Genomic DNA, 21,827 nt, shown 5'->3' with positions numbered 1-21,827 from the left:
TGGCCCTCACACTGTTCGGCGTGCGTATTATTAATATCTACGCTCCGTCCGGCACTGGCCGCCGTCATGACTGACAAACTTTTTTTGCCGAAAGCGTCACACCACTCTTCACCGGTCCGCAGGACGATTTGGTACTCGGTGGGGATTTTAACTCGACACAAGAGCCCGCGGACCAACTCCCGCGATATTCCCCTTGTGCATCTCTCTCAGTGGTCATCGACCGTCTCCGACTTGTTGACACATGGAAGAAGCTCCACGGAATTCAACCGGGCTATACATTCTACACCTCTCACTCGTCAAGCCGCATAGATCGCATCTACGTTACCCGCTCCCTTGCTGATGGCACACGTCATGCGGAAGTCTGGCCCTTGGCCTTTTCAGACCATGATGCGTACCTCTGTGACGTCACTCTCGCCCGACAGCAAGTGTGGCATAGTCGTGGTCTGTGGAAACTCAATGTCGCTCACCTGACCTCCTCAGACTGTCGCCGTATGGTCGAAGAAGCGTGGGCACGCTGCCACCATCGTCGAGAAGCCTATGACTCCACCTTATCATGGTGGCTCTCCTGTGCAAAGCCGACCCTCAGGAAGACTCTGATGAGTTTTGGGAAGGAATTAAAGGCGTGGCAAACTAATACCCTGCACTTCTTCTACACCATTCTACGTGACTGTACGACGATGCCTTTCTCGCCAGCCCGGCAGTCGATGGTCCATCGCACGAAGGCGCAGATCTCCTTGATCATGCGGCGTAACTTGGAAGGCACTGTAGTCCGTTCTCGAGCCTCTAATCGAATCCCTCAGGAACGTCCGTCGATGTACCACCTCCTTCAGGAAAGACAACGACGACGACGAGCTCTGATCCAAGTCCTCACTGATGTGGAAGGGCGCCGGCACGACACCCAACAAAGCATCGGTCGTGCTCTCCATGCTCATTTTGCCGGGCTATACGCAGCCGTACCGCATTCTGCAGCACTGATCACAGAAGTCGCTCAGCTTACTATGAACACTCTTCCGGAGGATGCAATGCATGACCTCCAAGACGACGTAACCACAGATGAAGTGGTAGATGCTATCAAGGCGGGTTCCGATAACAGATCTCCTGGACCTGACGGTATACCCATCGAATTTTATAAAAGTTTTCACTATTTGTTGGCTTCCACGTGGACGGCAATCGCACAAGAGCTGATGTCACCGAGGACAGTGGTCCCGAGCGCCTTTCTAGAAGGAATTATTATCCCCGTACATAAACCGCGCGGGTTATCGAGGGTTCAGGACTATCGACCAATTACTTTGCTCAACAGCGACATGAAAATATTCACACGGCTACTGGCATCGCGACTCAAGAAGGTCGCACGTTACGTCACCTCCTGCGACCAGACTTCCCTAGGAGGCGACAACAACATCCGTACGGCCCCTTGCCGTTACAGAGACATGATAGCATTAGCGCATCATCAGCGTCTCCCTGGCGCCTTGGCTTCACTGGACTTTAGCCAGGCTTTCGACCGTGTTGACCACTTCTATTTACGTACAGTTCTTCAGCATATGGGGTTTCCTGGCGGTATTGTAACAGTGGTTATGCGCCTGTTGAGTAGTGCAACCTCTAAAATCATGTACAATGGTCGTCTTACACCGTCCCTGGTCATCGCACGATCTGTACGGCAAGGATGCCCTCTTTCCACGATTTTGTATGCTTTCGCCTTGGAACCCCTGCTCCAGGGCATGCGCCAACGTTTGGAAGGCATGGCTGTGCAAGGCCACCGTTTTTGTTGTACAGCCTACGCAGACGACATAGTACTATACCTGCGCAGTGAAGATGAAGTACGAGCAGCACTGACATGGGTGGCGACTTACGGCGAAGCGTCGGGGAGCTGCCTCAACGTGTCATAATCCAAGGTCCTGCTCATTGGTGAGGGCTTGCCGGAGAGATGCGTTGCCCCCCTTAGTGTCGCCGCCACCATACGGTGTCTTGGACTTGATTTCACAGCAGACCTGCGCCGCTCAGCGGCTATCAATGGTAGACGCTTGCTACAGACAATCAGAGCAAATCTCGCAGATCACCGGCTACGAGCTCTCGACGTTATCCAACGCGCGCAATACGTGAACATGTATCATGCTTCCCGTATACCACACGTGGCTCAAGTACTACCAATCCCAAATCTCCTGGCGCGACGACTGTTGATGGCTTTCGGCTCCTTCGTCAGCTCGGGGATGTTATTCAAGGTGCAGTATGAATCCCTTGCACTGCCACGAGATCGTGGCGGGGTGGGACTCATCCACGTGCCGACTCGTGTCAAAGCACTATACGTCAGCTCCCAACTAAAACTTTGGCATCGTTGCCCGCAGAGCCTTACTAGCCTCCTGCTTCACAACTTTGCACCAGCCTCCTTGTCCGCCCCAGTACTGATATCGACCATTCCAACCCCCTTTTATTACATCCAACGATTTTTCCTGGAGTTCAGTTATATCTACCGGTCCTTACCACTTACACGTTTGTACCTCACGAAAACAGTCTCCGAATTGTTACAACAGTGCCGCCCGTCCAACCCCATCGAACGTAAGTATCCACAGTACGTGTGGCGACACATATGGAAGGCGATCCATGCGCGTTTTCTCGAATCAGACGTTCAATCAGCGTGGTACATCACCGTGAATGGCAAACAAGTTAACCGAGATCGTTTGCACCTCATCCATCTCGCCGATTCATCTCTCTGCACCCACTGTGGCGTGGATGACACGGATGTCCACCGGTTCCACTGTGGTACAGCGCTAGACGTCTGGACACTTGCGCGGCGAATTTTGGCGTTTCTTACTCGCCAGACCCCGGCTCAGATCGACGTCCACATGCTTTTGTACCCCGATAAGACTTTCTACCCCTCCGCTAAAACTAACTCTGTGAATTGGATCTGTGGCCACACGATCCGCTATCTTTTTACTTCTGGCGACAAGTCTACGCTAGGATATTGGACTTATCTCAACGAACGACACTGCGTCCTGATACGCAACCCACGCAATAAACAATATTTTTCCAATTTCTTACGGAGCACTTTCGATGACCCACCTAGTAGCTGGAACGTCCAAGCCCTGAGAAGCTGAAAACTGTATAAAACGAACCGAACTGAATAGGTCTGCTACCCAGAACCCACGCCTACGCCATGAGAAGACACGTTTGGACGAGCTGGCATGCTGTAGGCGGATACACTTCAGGAGCTCCTGTAAGAACTGGACTTCAACTACAAGTCGCATGACGACTTAAAAAGCTTTTCCTTATTTCTTCCTCATAGTTTGTTCTTAAAGGAAAAAGAAATTTGATTTTGGCTTTGAGAAACTTTTTTTTGTTCCAAAAGATTGCTTCTTCGCCAACAAGACGAAGGAGACTCATTTTTGTTTACTGGAAGGAGAAACCGGGTGTTAGGCTTCTACGTGAAAGGTAACAAAAAAAAAGGGTTAGTTACCCTCTGTCAAAATAAAAAAAAAACTGTCCGGGTTCGATTCCCGGCTGGGTCGGAGATTTTTAATAAAAAAAAAAAAAAAGGCGCTGTAGTCTGGAACCGCGCGACAGCTACGGTCGCAGGTTCGAATCCTGCCTCGGGCATGGATGTGTGAGGTTAGTTAGGTTTAAGTAGTTCTAAGTTCTAGGGGACTGATGACCTCAGCAGTTAAGTCCCATAGTGCTCAGAGCCATTTGAACCTTTTTTTTTTTTTTTTTTGACGAAAATGCATTGCCAGTGTTGTCAATCAGGTTGCTAATTAGAGCACATTAACGTGACTATAGCGTCCAATTCCTTCTTGCATTCGTTTTTTAGTCTCAGCGCTGTGCGCGATCTTATAGGATAAAGTGGTATTACACATTACAACCGAAGTATCATGTATAGACTACCACAGGAAACGTCTTGCATATTTGTTGTGAGAATAACAAATGAGGAGCTGAGTATGTTTTTCAGTCATAACGCTACTAAGGTCGTCCTTCTTGTGGAGACATTTGCCCACAGGCTCATCTGTTTTTCTTCTGAACATGTTCAAGTGAGATTTTCCTGTCCCAGAAATTGTAATTCATCCATTTGAATCTTGAATCCTTTCAAATCCCACAAGAGCATGTTAGCCTTCGATCTGTTGCCGAAGACGTCTCAAAACCTGGCGGTGTTAAAGCAGAACATTCGTATGGTCTTTTTGGGCACTCGGATATCTCCTCCTTCACAAGCACTTCAGATTGTCAGCTACAGACTGCCTCTTTAAATACACTGACATCTACGGATGAACTAAATATTACTTGCCTATAGGCATCCTGCTACACTTTCGCCACCATGATGTACCTTGACATACTACTAGCCTTCGAATTTGTAGGAGGGCATCAGACTTAAAATTTAGGACATAAAGCACCCATTAAATGCTCGGTAGCACTGCTGAATATTAATATTACGTATCAGACATATTAAGCTCACTGCCGATTATAAGACAACTTAAAAACGTTCATTTGCGTTAGTCAGTTTCTTATTAAACCAGGACGACAAGTTTCGAGAGCTTTCAATCTCATCTTCAGATGGATCCAGTTGTTTACATTTGTACTTTTGCTAGGTGCAGCCAGCGGTCTGCTTTCTGTTTTTATTCCTAACGAGATGGTTAAATGTTAATTGTTATCCAGCATGTGACACTGAATCTTGCATTATAGAAAATAACAAAAGTACTTGAAAGTTGCCGGCCGTTGTGGCCGAGCGGTTCTAGGCGCTTCAGTCTGGAACCGCGCGACCGCTACGGTCTGCGATATGGGTGAAAATCCTCGAAACGCATCGTGGAAGTTTACTTAAAAAAAAAAAAGTTACTTACGCAAGTAACCCTATTTAATTTGTTTTATAATATAAAGAGCCACAGATCGTATTAAACCCTTTCACGATTGGAAAATGTTCGCAGTCCAGTCCTATAATGATCGTGATGTCCATCCAGTTGTTAAATATTCCGAGTATGTGGTGTAGTTCATGACTGACACACACAACTTCTCAAATGTGAGACCTGAGTTTCTCCCGGTCTACAAAATGTTCAAATAACTTAAGATATGCGACCGGGTGACGTCGTCGACAACGGCCGATATTTCAACAGGTGCACACACTGTCATTTTCAAGGTAAAGCTACAGCAAGTAAACGCTGTGTAAGTGAATTTAAAATCTGCGGTAGTAGAGTAGTAGAGCAATTCCACACACACACACACACACACACACAAAATGTAAGCACTAGCGCTACCACATAACCAAAGATACCTGATGCCAGAAATTATCGATAGTGAAAATTTCTAAACAACGAGTGAGGTAGTATTAACTCTATTCCTCCTGTTATGACAAGGGAGAAAGTAGGATTCCACGCAAAAGTTAAGCAAAACCTCCATCTCTATTTACAAAGTTACTTGCTAAATTAGTCTCAATTTCTTCCTTAATAACGCTCTCCCAATAACTAGAAGTGCATGCCAGAATCTCCGTGCTGTTATATTCCATAGGGTGACTAGCGCCAATGTTCTGCAGTACCGGATTTTTTCGGTTGTTTTAAACTAGTGTGATGCTTACGCTCAGTAGTACTGGTTGTCTGAAAAACATATGACACACCGCAACTGCAAGGAAAACGATAGACACCCACCTTATGTAAACCACTATCATCTTTAATGGAACTTAAATTGGCCCTAATCGTATCTGGAGGTCGGAAAACACATTTCACCTCATATTTCCACAAAATATGACTAATCTTGTTACAGATGCTCCTTGCCTATGACAGAAAGACCTGGACGTTGATGCCAAATAGGTATATTCATTACTCATCTGTTGCACGTTTGGTCGATAGCGCAAAGCACGTCGGATCTGTCTTTTACTATATGTATCCTGACGGCGGGTGACCCAAACAGCTGACAACTCTCAGGGTATAAAATGACGTGCGCTCTATGACTATTATTGACCTTTGGTTGTGTGGTGGTGCCAGAGTTCACAATGTGTGTGTGTGTGTGTGTGTGTGTGTGTGTGTTATATTTCCGGAATTATTCTGCAAACCGAGCTTTTAAATCAACTTGCACAGCGTTTCGTTGCAATTTTTGCTTTAAAATGATAGGGTGTGCACCTATCGAAATATCGACGGTTGTCGACCGCAATCCCGTAAATTATTCGAACAGCTTCTCAAATGCTTCCGGAACCCATTGTTGTGTGTCAGATAAGACTATTAATACTGTTTGTGGGAATCACTTGGAAAAAAACTTTTCTTTCATTTCACATTTCTAAAATTTCGCATTTTTAAAATTAAGGCTATTTCATAAGGAATATGCTACTGTCTCTATTTCCGATACTGACAATCTTCATTGTAGCAGAAAGAATATTTGTTCCAATATTTGTTGAAGTATGTAAATACTGTTAATTAAAATCAGTGTAGACAGGATATTTTGAAGTAAATGTTCAATATTTTCAATAGTGTGTTAACCAAAGGTTTAGATTACTAGTAAACTGTACCACATTTTAATGTAAGTTATCGTGTACCTGGATCACTCAAGTACTGTATATGGATTTCAGTGGGACATCACGTGTGATGAAAACCAATGGAAGTTGACGCTAGTGGGTACCGTCAACAGCGTTGGATACTTTGTAACAACGCCCATCGCTGGATATGCTTCAGACAGGTAATGTTTGTCTTTTATTGTTCTTTTAGATGCGAATTTATTCAGGAGAAACTGCGCAGTCATTCTGGCATTCGACTCAAAGTGGAATGTAAATTCCTGCCGTTCTTATTGATCACTTTATAAAGAGCAATAAATAGTTAACTGCACTCCAAAAGAGAAAATTATTTTCCCCATACACACTCATGCAACAGCTTCTGAATCCGACATGTTGTTGTTGTTGTGGTCTTCAGTCCTGAGACTGGTTTGATGCAGCTCTCCATGCTACCCTATCCTGTGCAAGCTTCTTCATCTCCCAGTACTTACTGCAACCCACATCCTTCTGAATCTGCTTAGTGTATTCATCTCTTGGTCTCCCTCTACGATTTTTACCCTCCACGCCGCCCTCCAATGCTAAATTTGTGATCCCTTGATGCCTCAGAACATGTCCTACTAACCGGTCCCGTCTTTTTGTCAAGTTGTGCCACATACTCCTCTTCTCCCCTATTCTATTCAATACTTCATCATTAGTTATGTGATCTACCCATCTAATCTTCAGCATTCTTCTGTAGCACCACATTTCAAAAGCTTCTATTCTCTTCTTGTCCAAACTATTTATCGTCCACGTTTCACTTCCATACATGGCTACACTCCATACAAATATTTTCAGAAACGACTTCCTTTACACTTAAACCTATACTCGATGTTAACAAATTTCTCTTCTTCAGAAACGCTTTCCTTGCCATTGCCAGTCTACATTTTGTATCCTCTCTACTTCGACCATCATCAGTTATGTTGCTCCCCAAATAGCAAAACTCCTTTACTACTTTAAGTGTCTCATTTCCTAATCTAATTCCCTCAGCATCACCCGCCTTAATTCGACTACATTCCATTATCCTAGTTTTGCTTTTGTTGATATTCATCTTATATCCTCCTTTCAAGACACTGTCCATTCCGTTCAACTGCTCTCCCAAGTCCTTTGCTGTCTCTGATAGAATTACAATGTTATCGGCGAACCTCAAAGTTTTTATTTCTTCTCCATGGATTTTAATACCTACTCCGAATTTTTCTTTTGTTTCCTATACTGCTTGCTCAATATACAGATTGAACAACATCGGGGAGAGGCTACAACCGTGTCTCACTCCCTTCCCAACCACTGCTTCCCTTTCGTGTCCCTCGACTCTTATAACTGCCGTCTGGTTTCTGTACAAATTGTAAATAGCCTTTCGCTCCCTGTATTTTACCCCTGCCACCTTTAGAATTTGAAAAGGAGTATTCCAGTCAACATTGTCAAAATCTTTCTCTAAGTCTACAAATGCTAGAAACGTAGGTTTGCCGTTCCTTGATCTTTCTTCTAAGATAAGTCGTAAGGTCAGTATTGCCTCACGTGTTCCAATATTTCTACGGAATCCAATTCCCCGAGGTCGGCTTCTACCAGTTTTTCCATTTGTCTGTAAATAATTCGCATTAGTATTTTGCAGCTGTGATTTATTAAACTGATAGTTCGGTAATTTTCACATCTGTCAACACCTGCTTTCTTTGGGATTGGAATTATTATATTCTTCTTGAAGTCTGAGGGTATTTCGCCTGTCTCATACATCTTGCTCACCAGATGATAGAGTTTTGTCAACACTGGTAATCCCAAGGCCGTCAGTAGTTCTAAAGGAATGTTGTCTACTCCCGGGGCCTTCTTTCGACTCAGGTTTTTCAGTGCTCTGTCAAACTCTTCACGCAGTATCGTATCTCACATTTCATCTTCATCTACATCCTCTTCCATTTCCATAATATTGTCCTCAAGTACACCGCCCTTGTATAGACCCTCTATATACTCCTTCCACCTTTCTGCTTTCCCTTCTTTGCTTAGAACTGGGTTTCCATCTGAGCTCTTGATATTCACACAAGTGGTTCTCTTTTCTCCAAAGGTCTCTTTAATTTTCCTGTAGGCAGTATCTATCTTACCCCTAGTGAGATAAGCCTCTACATCCTTACATTTGTCCTCTAGCCATCCCTGCTTAACCATTTTGCACTTCCTGCCGATCTCATTTTTGAGACGTCTGTATTCCTTTTTGCCTGCTTCATTTACTGCATTTTTATATTTTCTCCTTTCGTCAATTAAGTTCAATATTTCTTCTGTTACCCAAGGATTTCTACTAGCCCTCGTCTTTTTACCTACTTGATCCTCTGCTGCCTTCACTACTTCATCCCTCAGAGCTACCCATTCTTCTTCTACTGTATTTCTTTCCCCCATTCCTGTCAGTTGTTCCCTTATGCTCGCCCTGAAACTCTGTACAACCTCTAGTTTAGTCAGTTTATCCAGGTGCCATCTCCTTAAATTCCCACCTTTTTGCAGTTTCTTCAGTTTTAATCTACAGTTCATAACCAATAGATTGTGGTCAGAGTCCACATCTGCCCCTGGAAATGTCTCACAATTTAAAACCTGGTTCCTAAATCTCTGTCTTACCATTATATAATCTATCTGATACCTTCTAGTATCTCCAGGATTCTTCCATGTATACAATCCGACATATTCAAGTTAAAAATGTCGGTTACACTGTAGTCTCCTACAAGATAAATCCAATTAAACATCTGAAAGTACACGAATGTTGGAAGGCATTAAGAAATATCGTTAGCGCGACGTAAATGATGTTTAATGTCACTATTGCAGCATGATATGTGCGAGAGTGAACACCTAATAGTTGTGACAGTCAAAGAAAGAGTGCAGCAGTCATAACATATGAATTGAATGCAGAGAAAAGAAAAGAGGGAACAACACAATTTAACGTCGCGTTGGCACTTGGTGGAGTGAGGGGATGAAGTTCGTCAGGCCAGTGACATTCAACATGTGGTCGCACCAGATGGCGAGAACTTCAGGGAGCTCACATTTCTTTGACTGGATACGCTTTTGGCGAACCCGAGGCCAAATAAATGCAATAAAAATTGGTTTTCTTCGGAGGAGGCTGGTGAGTGTAACAGTCCTCTATAACAGTAAGCTATGTGTATGCTCCAGCGGTCACCGTGCAGCGCTTCGGTGGAACGTCGTTTCACAGGGAACAGGGGTACTCACTTAACCGAATGGCCCGCGAGGATGTTACAGATTCCTGTTAAGAAATTTTTCTGTCTCTAAGAGTGCCACGAGCCGACAGGGTGGTTGGCTGCTGAGCTGAAACAGTCATTAGTGGGCACCTTCTGGGGGAACCTGCCATGGTCGGCCGCTGTGGCCGAGCGGTTCTAGGCGGTTCAGTCCGAAACCGCGCTGCTGCTATGGTGGCAGGTTCGAATCCTGCCTCGGGCATGGATGTGTGTGATGTCTTTACGTTAGTTAGGTTTAAGTAGTTCTAAGTCTAGGGAACAGATGACCTCAGATGTTAAGTCCTATAGCGCTTAGAGCCATTTTGAACCTGCCACGTCTCAATTCTATAAGGAAGTGAAGAGGGGCTCTGTGTTGGGGGATCATTACTTCCTGAACTGCACGTGGAATGCCGATGGAGCCTATCGCACTCGACCAACGAACAGAGCTAATAAGATTAATCCGCTAGAACACGGTAAACGTAAAGTGAATTGTATGAATAACAACGGATCACATTTGCACCTAAATTTGTTTACGGTAAAAAGATCAGAGAAAGGTAACACTGAGAAGCTGTCCCCATTTTACATTCAAAAAGCGCTAGGGACAGTGACAAAAGACCCCAAGTCTGTAAAAAGTCTTCGAAATGGCATCTTGCCCGATAAAACTGCTGCATTCCAACAGGCATAATTTCTCCTTAAATTACAGAAGGTGACGCAGTATGTTGTCGTTGTTGGAAAGCACAATGTGCTTAACTACAGCAGCGATATCACGGCACAGTGGCATAATATCGATTGATGTAAATGAGCTGCAAAATGAATAATCTGAAGAGGGTGTTACGGATGTGAGGGACGTGATGAAACTGGTAAATGGCGAGCTGGGAAAAATTGACGCGTTTATTTCAACGTTTGATTCAACTGTTTTCCTGAAGTACATAAAACAATTCCTACGCCTTAAAGTATGGTTTAAAATTCATAGTCCCATATGTTATTACATATTACAACTTTAAGGGGATACTACATTCATGTGCCGGCCGAAGTGGCCGTGCGGTTAAAGGCGCTGCAGTCTGGAACCGCGAGACCGCTACGGTCGCAGGTTCGAATCCTGCCTCGGGCATGGATGTTTGTGATGTCCTTAGGTTAGTTAGGTTTACTTAGTTCTAAGTTCTAGGGGACTAATGACCTCAGCAGTTGAGTCCCATAGTGCTCAGAGCCATTTGAACCATACATTCATGTGTAAATATCAAATACTATATTGTGCATTTGGTGGTGTTGCCTATGAAGAAGGACTCACCTGCTCACTACTGTCTGCTTGAACCCCTAGGGACATCATACTACTTGGAACTACGAATGCACTGTGTTCCTTGAAGAAAAAAGGGCGCAAAAAAGTAAGATAACAACACGCGTTTTATCTGTTGAAGCGAAAAAGCATACAGTACCCTGCTGCCTCCTACTTTTACAACATCTTTCGCTTCAATGGCAAAGAAAACAGCACTGAAAGTGAACGCCTCGACTCAGATTAAATAATATACAGCTAGAAAGAGTAACTGTGCTTGTAAATTCACCTGCAAAGCCACACTCACACAACAGCAACCGAATTTAAACACAAAAGTGAAGATTATAGGAATTACTAAAGTCCAGCCTGGAAATCAATAAATGTTGCTCCCGATACGACAAGACGCGCAACATCAACATCGAATTTAAAAGATGAACGGAGAGAGAAAAGCAGAAATAGCATAGGAAGGTAGGTCTAAAACCGTCACACCACCCGATACTCATTATGTGAGAAGAGTCTGATGGAGACCCATCTACCAAAGCGATGGAATTTGACGTCAGTCTGAGGGAATCAAAACATTCCCCCTCCTCTTCGAATCATTACAAATTCTACAAACAAAAATAAAGGAAAAGGGAGAGACATTGACAGACTTCACTGATGGAATGACTCACATTTTATTCTGGAACTTTTAGATTCAGGACTCACGTGAAGGAACTGAGATGGTAGCACGCGGGAAATCTCTGTCTCTGTATCTTCATAAAACACATTTCAAAGAGTTATCTCTGTAGCCGCGCGGGATCAGTCGAGCGGTCTAGGGCGCTGCAGTCCTGGACTGTGCGGCTAGTCCCGGCGGAGGTTCGAGTCCTCCCTCGGGCATGGGTGTGTGTGTTTGTCCTTAGGATAATTTAGGTTAAGTAGTGTGTAAGCTTAGGGACTGATGACCTCAGCAGTTAAGTCCCATAAGATTTCATACATCAGTAGTTAGTAGATATCTCTGTAATGAGGAGTTTTAGCCACCACAGAAAGGATGAATGTGGTGTGACCATATTTGTCATTGATTAACATCACTCCTCACGTCTCCCTCTACACACCACCATCCAAATAGTCACTGGAAACAGTGACAACCATAAAATACACTGAGGTGAAAAAAGTTATGGGATACCACCTAATATCGAGTCGGACCACCTTTTTCCTGACATAATGCAGTAACTCAACGTGGCGTGGACTCAACAATCTTTGGAAGTCCCATGAAGGATACAGGGAGTTCAAAAAAGAGTGTCAAATACTTTGAGAGGTGGTAATACTCATCAAAAGAAGAAAAATAGGTCCAATAAACATGGGTCCAGAAACGCATACTTTCCGAGATAAACACGTCTTTATAGGAAGAGCTGTGCGACGTTTGGTTGCGGATACTAACACAGTCGTTGCACTGGCGCTCCGTCAAATCTGTTGAATGTGTCGACAGGGTATTATGATGTCTTATCCACAGTACTTTACCTACCATTAGGTGGTTTGCAGTCAGTTGCGTGGCTCGAGTCGTGTTGTTGGTAAGTTAGTTTTCGTTGTGTTTGTGTGTCTTATTGTAAAGTACTATCAACCCTGGGTACGTATCATGGCGTTTTATCTTCTTACAAACGTGGATTCTCTTATGTGTTTACTGTTGATGCACTATTTGTACGTACAAATGGCGTAGTGCATTTATATTTTCTCTATTCCACTGCCTGTTAGCAATGGAGGACTACTACTCGACAAGTGAAATGGCGGATATGACATTCTGCTAAGGTTTAGCAAATGAACATGGTCTGCGCACCCGTGCCCGCCACGCTGAAGAATATCCACAGCGCAGGGTGCCCTCTGATAAGCTGTTCAGTAAACTTTTCCAGTGTCTGAGGGATGCAGGTACCATTGCACCTCGGAAGACTGACAATGGAAGGCCTCGCACGGTCCGCACTCCTGACATGGTGGAACGTGCGCTATGTTCGGTGGAACAAACCTCTGGGACCATTGTACGACGATCAGCGAGTCTCACTCTCTTATATGGGCGGGAGGGTACTGTACTTCGTGATCAATTGCTGTACTCGTATCATCTACAGCGCGTGCAGGCCCTAAGGCCACAGGATCAGCATGACAAACGGCCGTACTGTCAATGGCTGTTGCAGAAGTGTGTCACAGATCCATTGTACACTTTCAAGATTTTATTTGTCGATGATGCAGGGTTCACAAGAGATGGTGTTGTGAATTTCCATCACCAGCATGTACAGGCAGATGTAAATCCCAAGCAATTCAGGAAAGAGAGCATCAACACCGATTCTCAATCAACGTATGGGTAGGCATACTTGGCGACAGATTAATAGGACCATACTTGTTATCACAAAGGTTAAACTGGGCGCATTATCCGGATTCCCTCATTAACTTGCCATTGCGGCAACGAATACAAATGCGGTTCATCCACGATGCCGCATCAGCACACTTTCGTCACAATGTGCAAGAACATCTGACGCAGACACTTCAGGACCGCTGGATAGATGATTTAGGGGGGGGGGGGGGGGGGACGCAGCTTGACCAGCTCGTTCCCCAAACCTCAATCCCCTAGACTTTGTTATGGGGACACTTGAAGGAATTAGTCTACGCCACGCCAATCAACGATGTGCGGACAATACATGGTCGCGTCTTCAATGCTTACCAGAGGGTAAAACGGCGACCGGGTCTGCTTTTAAGGGTGTCATTTATTACGCCTGAAGGGAGAGGGGTGTATTGTCATGTATGGACGCCACGCTGAGCACCTTCTGTAAACACTTGTTTACCGCAGAAAGTATGCATTTCCCGACCCATCTTTATTGGACTTATTTCAGAACGTATACATTTTCAGACCCATGTTTATTGAACTTATTTTTCTTGTTTCAGTGAGTACTACCACCTCTCAAAGTATCTGACACATTTTTGAACACCTTCTATATATACTGCCCTCCATAATTGGGAAAGTGTTGCCGGTGCAGGATTTGTGAACGAACTGTACTCTCGATAGTGTCCCACAAATGTTCGATGGCTTTAATGTCGCTCGATCTTGGCGGCCAGATCATTCGCTCGAATTGTCCAGAATGTTCTTCAAGCCAGTCGCGAACGGTTGTGGCCCGATGGCATGGCACATTGTCATCCATAAAAATTCCGTCGTTCTTTGAGAACATGAATCCCATGAATGGCTACAAATGGTCTTCAAGTAGCCGAACATAATCGTTTCCAGTCAATGATCGGCTCAGTTGGATCAGAGGACCCAATCCATTCCATGTCAACACAGCCCACGCATTATGGAGCCAGCGGCGACGTGTCGTGGCATGGAAGCAATGAGGCCTTGGTAGGTCGCTGGAAGGAGATGACACCACATCTGCGCACCCAAGTCAAATAATTTCCCGTAAATTCCGGGGAGAGAGAGGGGGGCGATGAGCTCTGACACCACGTTCAATCACATCCCAGATGTGTTCGATCGGCTTCAGACCTAGCGAGTTCAGGCACAACACATCAACTGGAACTCGCCACTGTGTTTCTCGAACCACTGAATCACACTCCTGGCCTTCTGACATGTCGCATTATCTTGTTGAGAAATCTCACTGCTACCGGGAAACATGATCGACATGAAAGGGTGTATGTGGTGTGCAACCAATGTACGATACCCCTGGCCATTATGGTGGCTTGCACGAGATCCACTGGACCCATAGGTGCCCATGTGAATGTTCCCCAGACCATAATGGAGCCGCCGCCAGCTTGTCTCCGTCCCACAGTACAGGTGTGAAGGAGCTGTCGCCCTGGAAGACGATGGATTCGTCCCTTCCCATCGGCATAATGAAGAAGGAATCGGGAGTCACCAGACCATGCTACGCCCTGCCACTGCACCGACGTCCGGTGCCGATGGTCACGTGCCCATTTCAGTCGCAATTACCGAAGTCATAGCATTAACATTGGCACATGCGTGAGTCGTCGGCTGCGGAGAGCCGTTGTTTGGAGATATCGGTGCACTGAGGGTTCAGACGCACTTGTACTCCACCCAGCGTTAACCTCTGACGTTAGTTCCGCCACAGTTCTCCTGTCCTGTTTCACGAGTATGCATAGCCTACGAAGTCCGACATTTGTAATGAGCGGTGGTTGCTCAGCCCCTGACGTCTGGATGCGGTTTCACCTTGGTTTCGCCACGTGTTGAAGACACTCACCACAGCACTCCTCGAAAACCCGACTCGTCGCTCAGTCTCCGAAATGCTAGTGTCGAGCCTCCAGGCCATCGCAATGTATCCTCGGTCAGACTCAGATAATTGCGCGCCTTCCCCATTCTACATATGGACAGGATGTTCACTCATACTACAGGCACCCAGTGTGTGTCTATCAGTTATTCCTCGACAGGTGACGCTGCTATAGCCTGGACAGGTTTATATTGATAGTAGGTCGGTGACGATAATGTTCTGGCTGATCAGTGTATAAATGGTAACTGAGATATTATTATTGCGGAATCGCAACCGATGCAAAGTATACTGTGACAATATGAAGAAATCATCTGTTTGCTCCCATTTATTATAAGTAGTTGTGCTAGACAATTTCTAACGCTGACTACACTGTTGCTTAATTCCTCGAGTTAGTTCAGTCGTGCTGGTAATTCAGGAGTACTGCAGGCATTTCTGTGAAGTGTATGTCTAAATATCATTAAATAACCTGCTGCTTCAGTAATCCCCCTAAATTCCACGTTCTGTCACACTGGTATACGACACACATCACAAACCTTCCAGGCCAACAGAGAGTGTTCTCCAACACTAAACAATCATTTGAAATGTATGGGACAGTTGACCATATTAGTAAAGTACTTCACAAGGAAATTGACCACGTGCACAAACATCTGGCTGTCCAGGAGTGACGAGTAATTAACTGTACTATCACACGGCAGAGAGAGGTGTATTGGTTTGAGCATTTGATCGTTCATTAACTATGAGCTTAAGGAAGTTACAGTGTGCGTACAACGTAGTAGTAACAACTACGTCCTCCACTATCACTGACATCTCACTGCGACAGACACAGACTCTCATCAAAGATATCCGTACACCTATTAATGGACCTAATAAGGTGCACATCAAATGAATACGCAATTGCGAATAAGGACTGCTATCAGCTATAGAGTGGAGTGACACAATGAAAATTTGTGCCGGACCGGGACTCGAACTCGGATTTGCCTTTTATAGCGAGCGCTCGTCTTTCCATTGCATTATCGTCATTCCATTCTACAGCTGATGGTAGCCATTACTCGCATTTGCGAATTCATTTGATGTGTTTTGTAATGGCTGTGGCCACCGCAGTGCCAAAACGAACTTTGCATCGTAATCAGAAAAACACAGGCACTGCAATATCGTATTAATATGGTGTGTCCACTCTTCGCCTTTATGACGACTTGAACTCTGCTGGAGAGGTGTGTTAATATCTGTGGAGGACTGGCAGCCCATCCCTCCTCAAAAGCCGAAACCAGAGAGGGTACTGATGACGTTAGGATCTGGAGCGAAGTCGTTCCAACTCATTCCTAATATGTTTCATGGAGTTCAGGTCGGAACTCTGGCAGGCCAATCCAGAGGAATGTTGCCTCTGAGACGCTGCTTTATGACAGGGTGCATAATCATGTTGATACTATCAGTCGTCGTCTCCTTACAGTCCTCTGCGGTATGCAGTGCACAATGCAGTTTAATTTGTTCATATGCTATCGCATTTACCATTAGTAATATTCTACAAAATACTTATGTAACTGCCGGCCGTTGTTGTCGTGCGGTTCTAGGCGCTTCAGTCTGGATCCGCGTGACCGCTACGGTCGCAGGTTCGAATCCTGCCTAGGTCATGGATGTGTGTGATGTCCTTAGGTTAGTTAGGTTTAAGCAGTTCTAAGTTCTAGGGGACTGATGACCACAGATGTTAAGTCCCATAGTGCTCAGAGCCATTTGAATCGTTTGAACTTATGTAACTGCAGGCTACATTTGCATCGCGTCATGTAAAGAACACATTTTTAAAGTTTGCGGGATTTTGACCACGGTGTTTTGAGAAGTCTGCTACTTTTAAAACAACACGATATAATATCGTAGTTCAGTTATGATCGAAAGTCTTTTGCCAAACATTTCCACTGTCAAGCTTCTGTCTCCTTCAGCCCACTGACATGATTACGTAATTACTCCAAATTTCTCAAGGATAATAGTAGATGATGAACACAATGAAATTTTGATAGGAAATATTTTCAGTGTTACCAGCGACACTGAAGAGCAGCTTGTACGTAAAGCGCTACCGTCGAGGAGTTACTTAAACCTAGAAAAAGCACTCTAATCGTTATTTGGACTCGAAACATACACAATATATTTCATCTACACACGCTTGTTCAGAAACAACTTGGCTTTGTCACACAGGCAAAAATATCCTGAAACAAATACATGTATATGCATCTATACACATACACTGTGTTTGCCTATAATACGTATAAAGGAAAAGGCGAGTAGAGGACAGTGAAAGAAGCAAATAAACTTTATATACATAGCTCCGGGAACCAGTGGTTTTCATGGTAAGACATATGCTCAGGTGCAGTCATGCCAATGTTACAATACTGTTACTGCCTAAGCTGTTATGTCGAAACACCGCAAGTGAGGAGTAAATTGCAAGTGATAAACTAACTACCCTCGTTAGATTTTATCATTACTCCGGATACCTATCTAGTGACAAACAGCGTCTCGGCAACTAATGTATCAGTCGTGGGTCACCAGTTTCACGGCCTCCCAGGTCCCCCGACTTCATCCCGCTGGACTTTAGTGTGCGGAGATATTAGTGTATTTCAGCCGTGTGCATAACTTCGCTAAACTCCAGGAACACATTGCTGTCGCGTTCCAGCACAAGTCTAAGCTACCAGTACAGAGTTTGTGTGTCCTACTGGCTTGGTTATTTGCCTTAAATTCCATCTAATAGTCAAGAATCGTCGTTGGATGCTTTCTATCATGAGTTGGTGCCTTGGCCAACTTCAGGTGCTAACTCGCTTCCAGGTGTCCATAGTGTTATCTTGACTGCCTATACTGCTCATGTACACAAATGCATGCCTATCAAGAATTTCTTAAGGAGCTGTTTAATTCATACACTGATATTTAATTAATGACATTGTGAGTGGCTGCCAAAGCAGTTGAAACACGCCTGGGATTTTTGAACGTTTATAGTTATTGATGAGGAGACTCGCTGAAGCCTACGTTCACCTGAATGATGGCCATGTGGAAATTTTGTAGTTTGTTTGTCCTCAGGGGGAAAACGGTTCAAATGGCTCTAAGCACTATGGGACTTAACATCTGAGGTCATCAGTCCCCTAGACTTAGAACTACTTAAACCTAACGATATCACACACATCCATGTCCGAGGCAGGATTCGAACGTGCGACCGTAGCAGCAGCGCGACATACACACACACACACACACACACACACACACACACACACACACACACACACTGAAACGTCCCCTTAGAAAAATTATACATGACTGTGTTTAAACTGACACACAGTATTTTTAGCGCAACGCAATTTGACTTTCAAAAATCCCTACAAAATAATGGCCCTGACTAACATTAACCTATACCTTTCACAAATCACTTACCTCACCAAAAATCTTCGTTACTCGAACTACTGCAATACAGCGAGCGCCACTACTGCCAGCTAAATAAAAGATTCAAACTACTGAAGGCACTAACTACTGATAGGCATAGTTAGCAAATGAAAGATTTTGATAGAGAACAAACAATGTATTTACCGTAATAGTCATAATATATATAGCAGTTCATGACATCCATTCGTACAAATGTACTGTTTCTGATGGACACACCTCCAGATTATCCATTCTCAAAAATCCGCCATCTCACTTCCCCACATCCACCACTGCTGGCGGCCCGTCTCCAACTGCGCAACGCTATGCGCTGTTAACATCCAGCTGCCCAACACTACAATGGCAGACAACAATGCAAACTAGCCACAGACTGCACACAGCACAGCTAGTGATTTTCATAGAGAGAGCTACGTGGAGTTACCAATAAGAAAACCTAAACAGCCTACTTACACAGCCCCCATGCTCCCCACAAAAAAATTTTACAAACTGTTTTGGGCACTGGCCGATACATATTTGTTAAAATTTTTTCACAGTTACAATAACAAAGAAATCAAATGCACACACTTATTGATACAATGTTGGTCAAAAGCTAAAATTTTCTCACAGTCCATAAAGACAGTCCTGATCGTTCATCACAGTAAAATTGCAGTGTTTTTCTCAAAGTCTGAGCAGTAAAAGAAAATGCACACGGAAGTTGTGGATTTCCATGCCGTCTTGAAGAAGTAGTGTTGTCCTTGCAACAGAAAGACGGTGCTGACTGTTGACATGCAGACAGGTAATGGGCCACAACAGAGCAAACCCACAGCAGAGTCAGTCGAAGTTTGGAAGAATATTGGTAGGTAGGTCATCACAGAGCAGACCCACTGTAGTCCTGGTAGAGAGTATGGTATTGGTGGGCCACCAGAGGTGCAGACCCAGTGCAGTCCTTGTAGAGGTAATGGTATTGGTGGGCCGTCAAACGTGCAGATCCACTGTACTTCTTGTAGAAATAATGGTATTGGTGGGCCATTAAAGATGCAGACCCACTGTAGTACTTGTAGAGATGGCTAGCAGCCATCCGTTGCGACTGTGCAGGTGCACAATCACCATCAAAGAGTCTTGCGGAGAATATAGCAAGTCCATAAACCACCACTTGTGCACTCACAAAGTTTTTGGAATTGTCCTTAGAACCAGCAATGCTGTTAATCAGTCCCTTGCTGAATTATTAACACACGTCCAAACACTAACAGTCCCAACTTCTCACATATTTTGCATATACTATGACCATCAGAAATTTGATGAACTGGTGGCAATTACAATTTTATAACATGAGAATACAATAACAAAGGTACAAAATACATTATTAAAGAACATAACAATTAAGATAAATTTGTAGTATACAGGCCTTACAAAAGAATAGAAATAAACAGATACATCAGTGTTACAGGAATTATGACATATGTGAATATATAAAATAATGAGAATAGTTTTCGAAACATTAATTTCACACATGAGCATTAAAACAGAACAGAATAAATAATACCTAAACATCTTTACAAAGAAAATAACACAGTATTTGAAAAATTCTACAATATAACAACGTCAGCTAAACACATAAAGACAGGAAAAACACAAATACACAAGGGTACACAAACACATAGAGGGATAAGACAAAAGGAAAGGACAGGGCTTGTTTTACTGCAGTATTTTACATGGAGATCTCCCTTTGTTCATCATTATTCTCAAAAAGTCCTATCGAAGCCTGCTTTCTGTATTCTGTTCACATCCTCTTTCAAAAATAGTTTTTCTCCACTGTACACTACTTTTTTGGCCAAACCATTTTCTTATAGATTCTCAATGTATTTCTCCCAATTCATCATAGTTAGTTTCTTATATAGTCTACCCCCTCTTCAGCTAACTTAAATCTACTGAGCTCAGATATATATACTAAGGGACAAGGCAATGCAGCAGCACATAACAAATTAACACAAACAGCAATGACAAAAAAGTGGAAATTGGCAAAGCAAGCAGCAGTAAATATAATAACTTATATCTAAACATGACAAACCCACAAGCAAAAAAAATATTACAGTAAATATGGCCATGTCTAATACCTATGTCAGATCTTAACACTAGAGTGATGCATCACAAAATCTTACTCTGCAAGAAAGTTACCAAGTTGTTAAAAAAATTATTTATGCAATTCCTGTGAAGGGGAATGTCTATTTGTGCTCTCTTTTATAAGAAAGTACATCATAAACATATTCTTTACTGGGTCTGTAGACAGAAAATAGTGATATTAGTACATCTATTAAATTTTATTTTAACCAATGCTGCAGTGCAGCTAGAAACTTGATATTAAAGGAAATGAGCAAATATATATATAAAGCAACATATGAAACGTCTTTCACTAGGCAAATGGCGTCTCCAAAGGCAAAAAAAAATCTCTCAACTAGAAAGACAATAGATGTAAAATGTTTCTCATCATTTCATTAGGCATTTTAGTAAATATCATAAATTAAGGGCTCCACAGTGTAATCATATATTTTCAAGTTTGAGCGTGTCATATTTAGGATGCTTTCTACAAAGAAATGTTAATAGCGAGGATAATGGCCTCCTTTTTTCTCCACCTGTGCCTCTGAAAGGAACATACTAATGGCTTTTTTCCAGGCGACCGTCGCGCAGCTGGGTGCCCACGACGCAATACGTGAAGGTCATTTAACTTTCTTACCGAAATATTTACAACACCAGTTTGTGACAGTCTCATATTAAAAATTTCACAGGTCGAGAATTTGCGTTGCAAATGTGTAGAAACAAAATCCTGTGAATATAACAGTGTCCAAAAAATTTTCGCCGGAATTGTGATGCATTCACGCATTTACACACATTTCATAACTCTTAAAGTACGATTCTTGGTTTCCAATATCCTTTTTCACAAGTCAGAGTCCCTAACCACTACTCATTATTCATTACCTTATTACACATATACATATTCGTAGACACTTCTTCAATATTTCATCATAATAAATACGTAGCATAATCAAATTCCTCATATAGCATCAGCTTATTGATCATAAACATACCGCAACAGCGTAATACACATCATCATCATAATATCATAAAACCTCAGCAAAATCACAAAATCGTCGTAGCTTCCTCCAATAATTTCAAAACCTAAAAAAAATTCTCTGCTCATGTCAAAAGTTTCATCTACCTCAAACGTACTTTAAAAATCATGATCCCATACCAAATAC

General features: G+C 43.5%; 1 protein-coding gene across 3 annotated transcripts in view; it reads left to right on the top strand.

Annotated features, from left to right (window-relative positions):
* Positions 1 to 21,827, top strand: part of LOC124555521 (organic cation transporter protein-like) — a 241,744-nt gene that overhangs the window by 124,180 nt on the left and 95,737 nt on the right. For all 3 annotated transcript variants that reach the window (XM_047129472.1, XM_047129473.1, XM_047129471.1), the window contains exon 4: positions 6,533 to 6,639. In XM_047129472.1, the coding sequence (XP_046985428.1) occupies positions 6,533 to 6,639 (107 nt within the window). The remainder of the gene's footprint in view (positions 1 to 6,532; positions 6,640 to 21,827) is intronic.

The sequence above is a fragment of the Schistocerca americana genome, chromosome X, assembly GCF_021461395.2.
Source record: "Schistocerca americana isolate TAMUIC-IGC-003095 chromosome X, iqSchAmer2.1, whole genome shotgun sequence".
NCBI classification, from domain to species: domain Eukaryota; kingdom Metazoa; phylum Arthropoda; class Insecta; order Orthoptera; family Acrididae; genus Schistocerca; species Schistocerca americana.
Note: the sequence above shows the minus strand (reverse complement) of the source record. Positions and strands in the feature narration are given on the sequence as shown.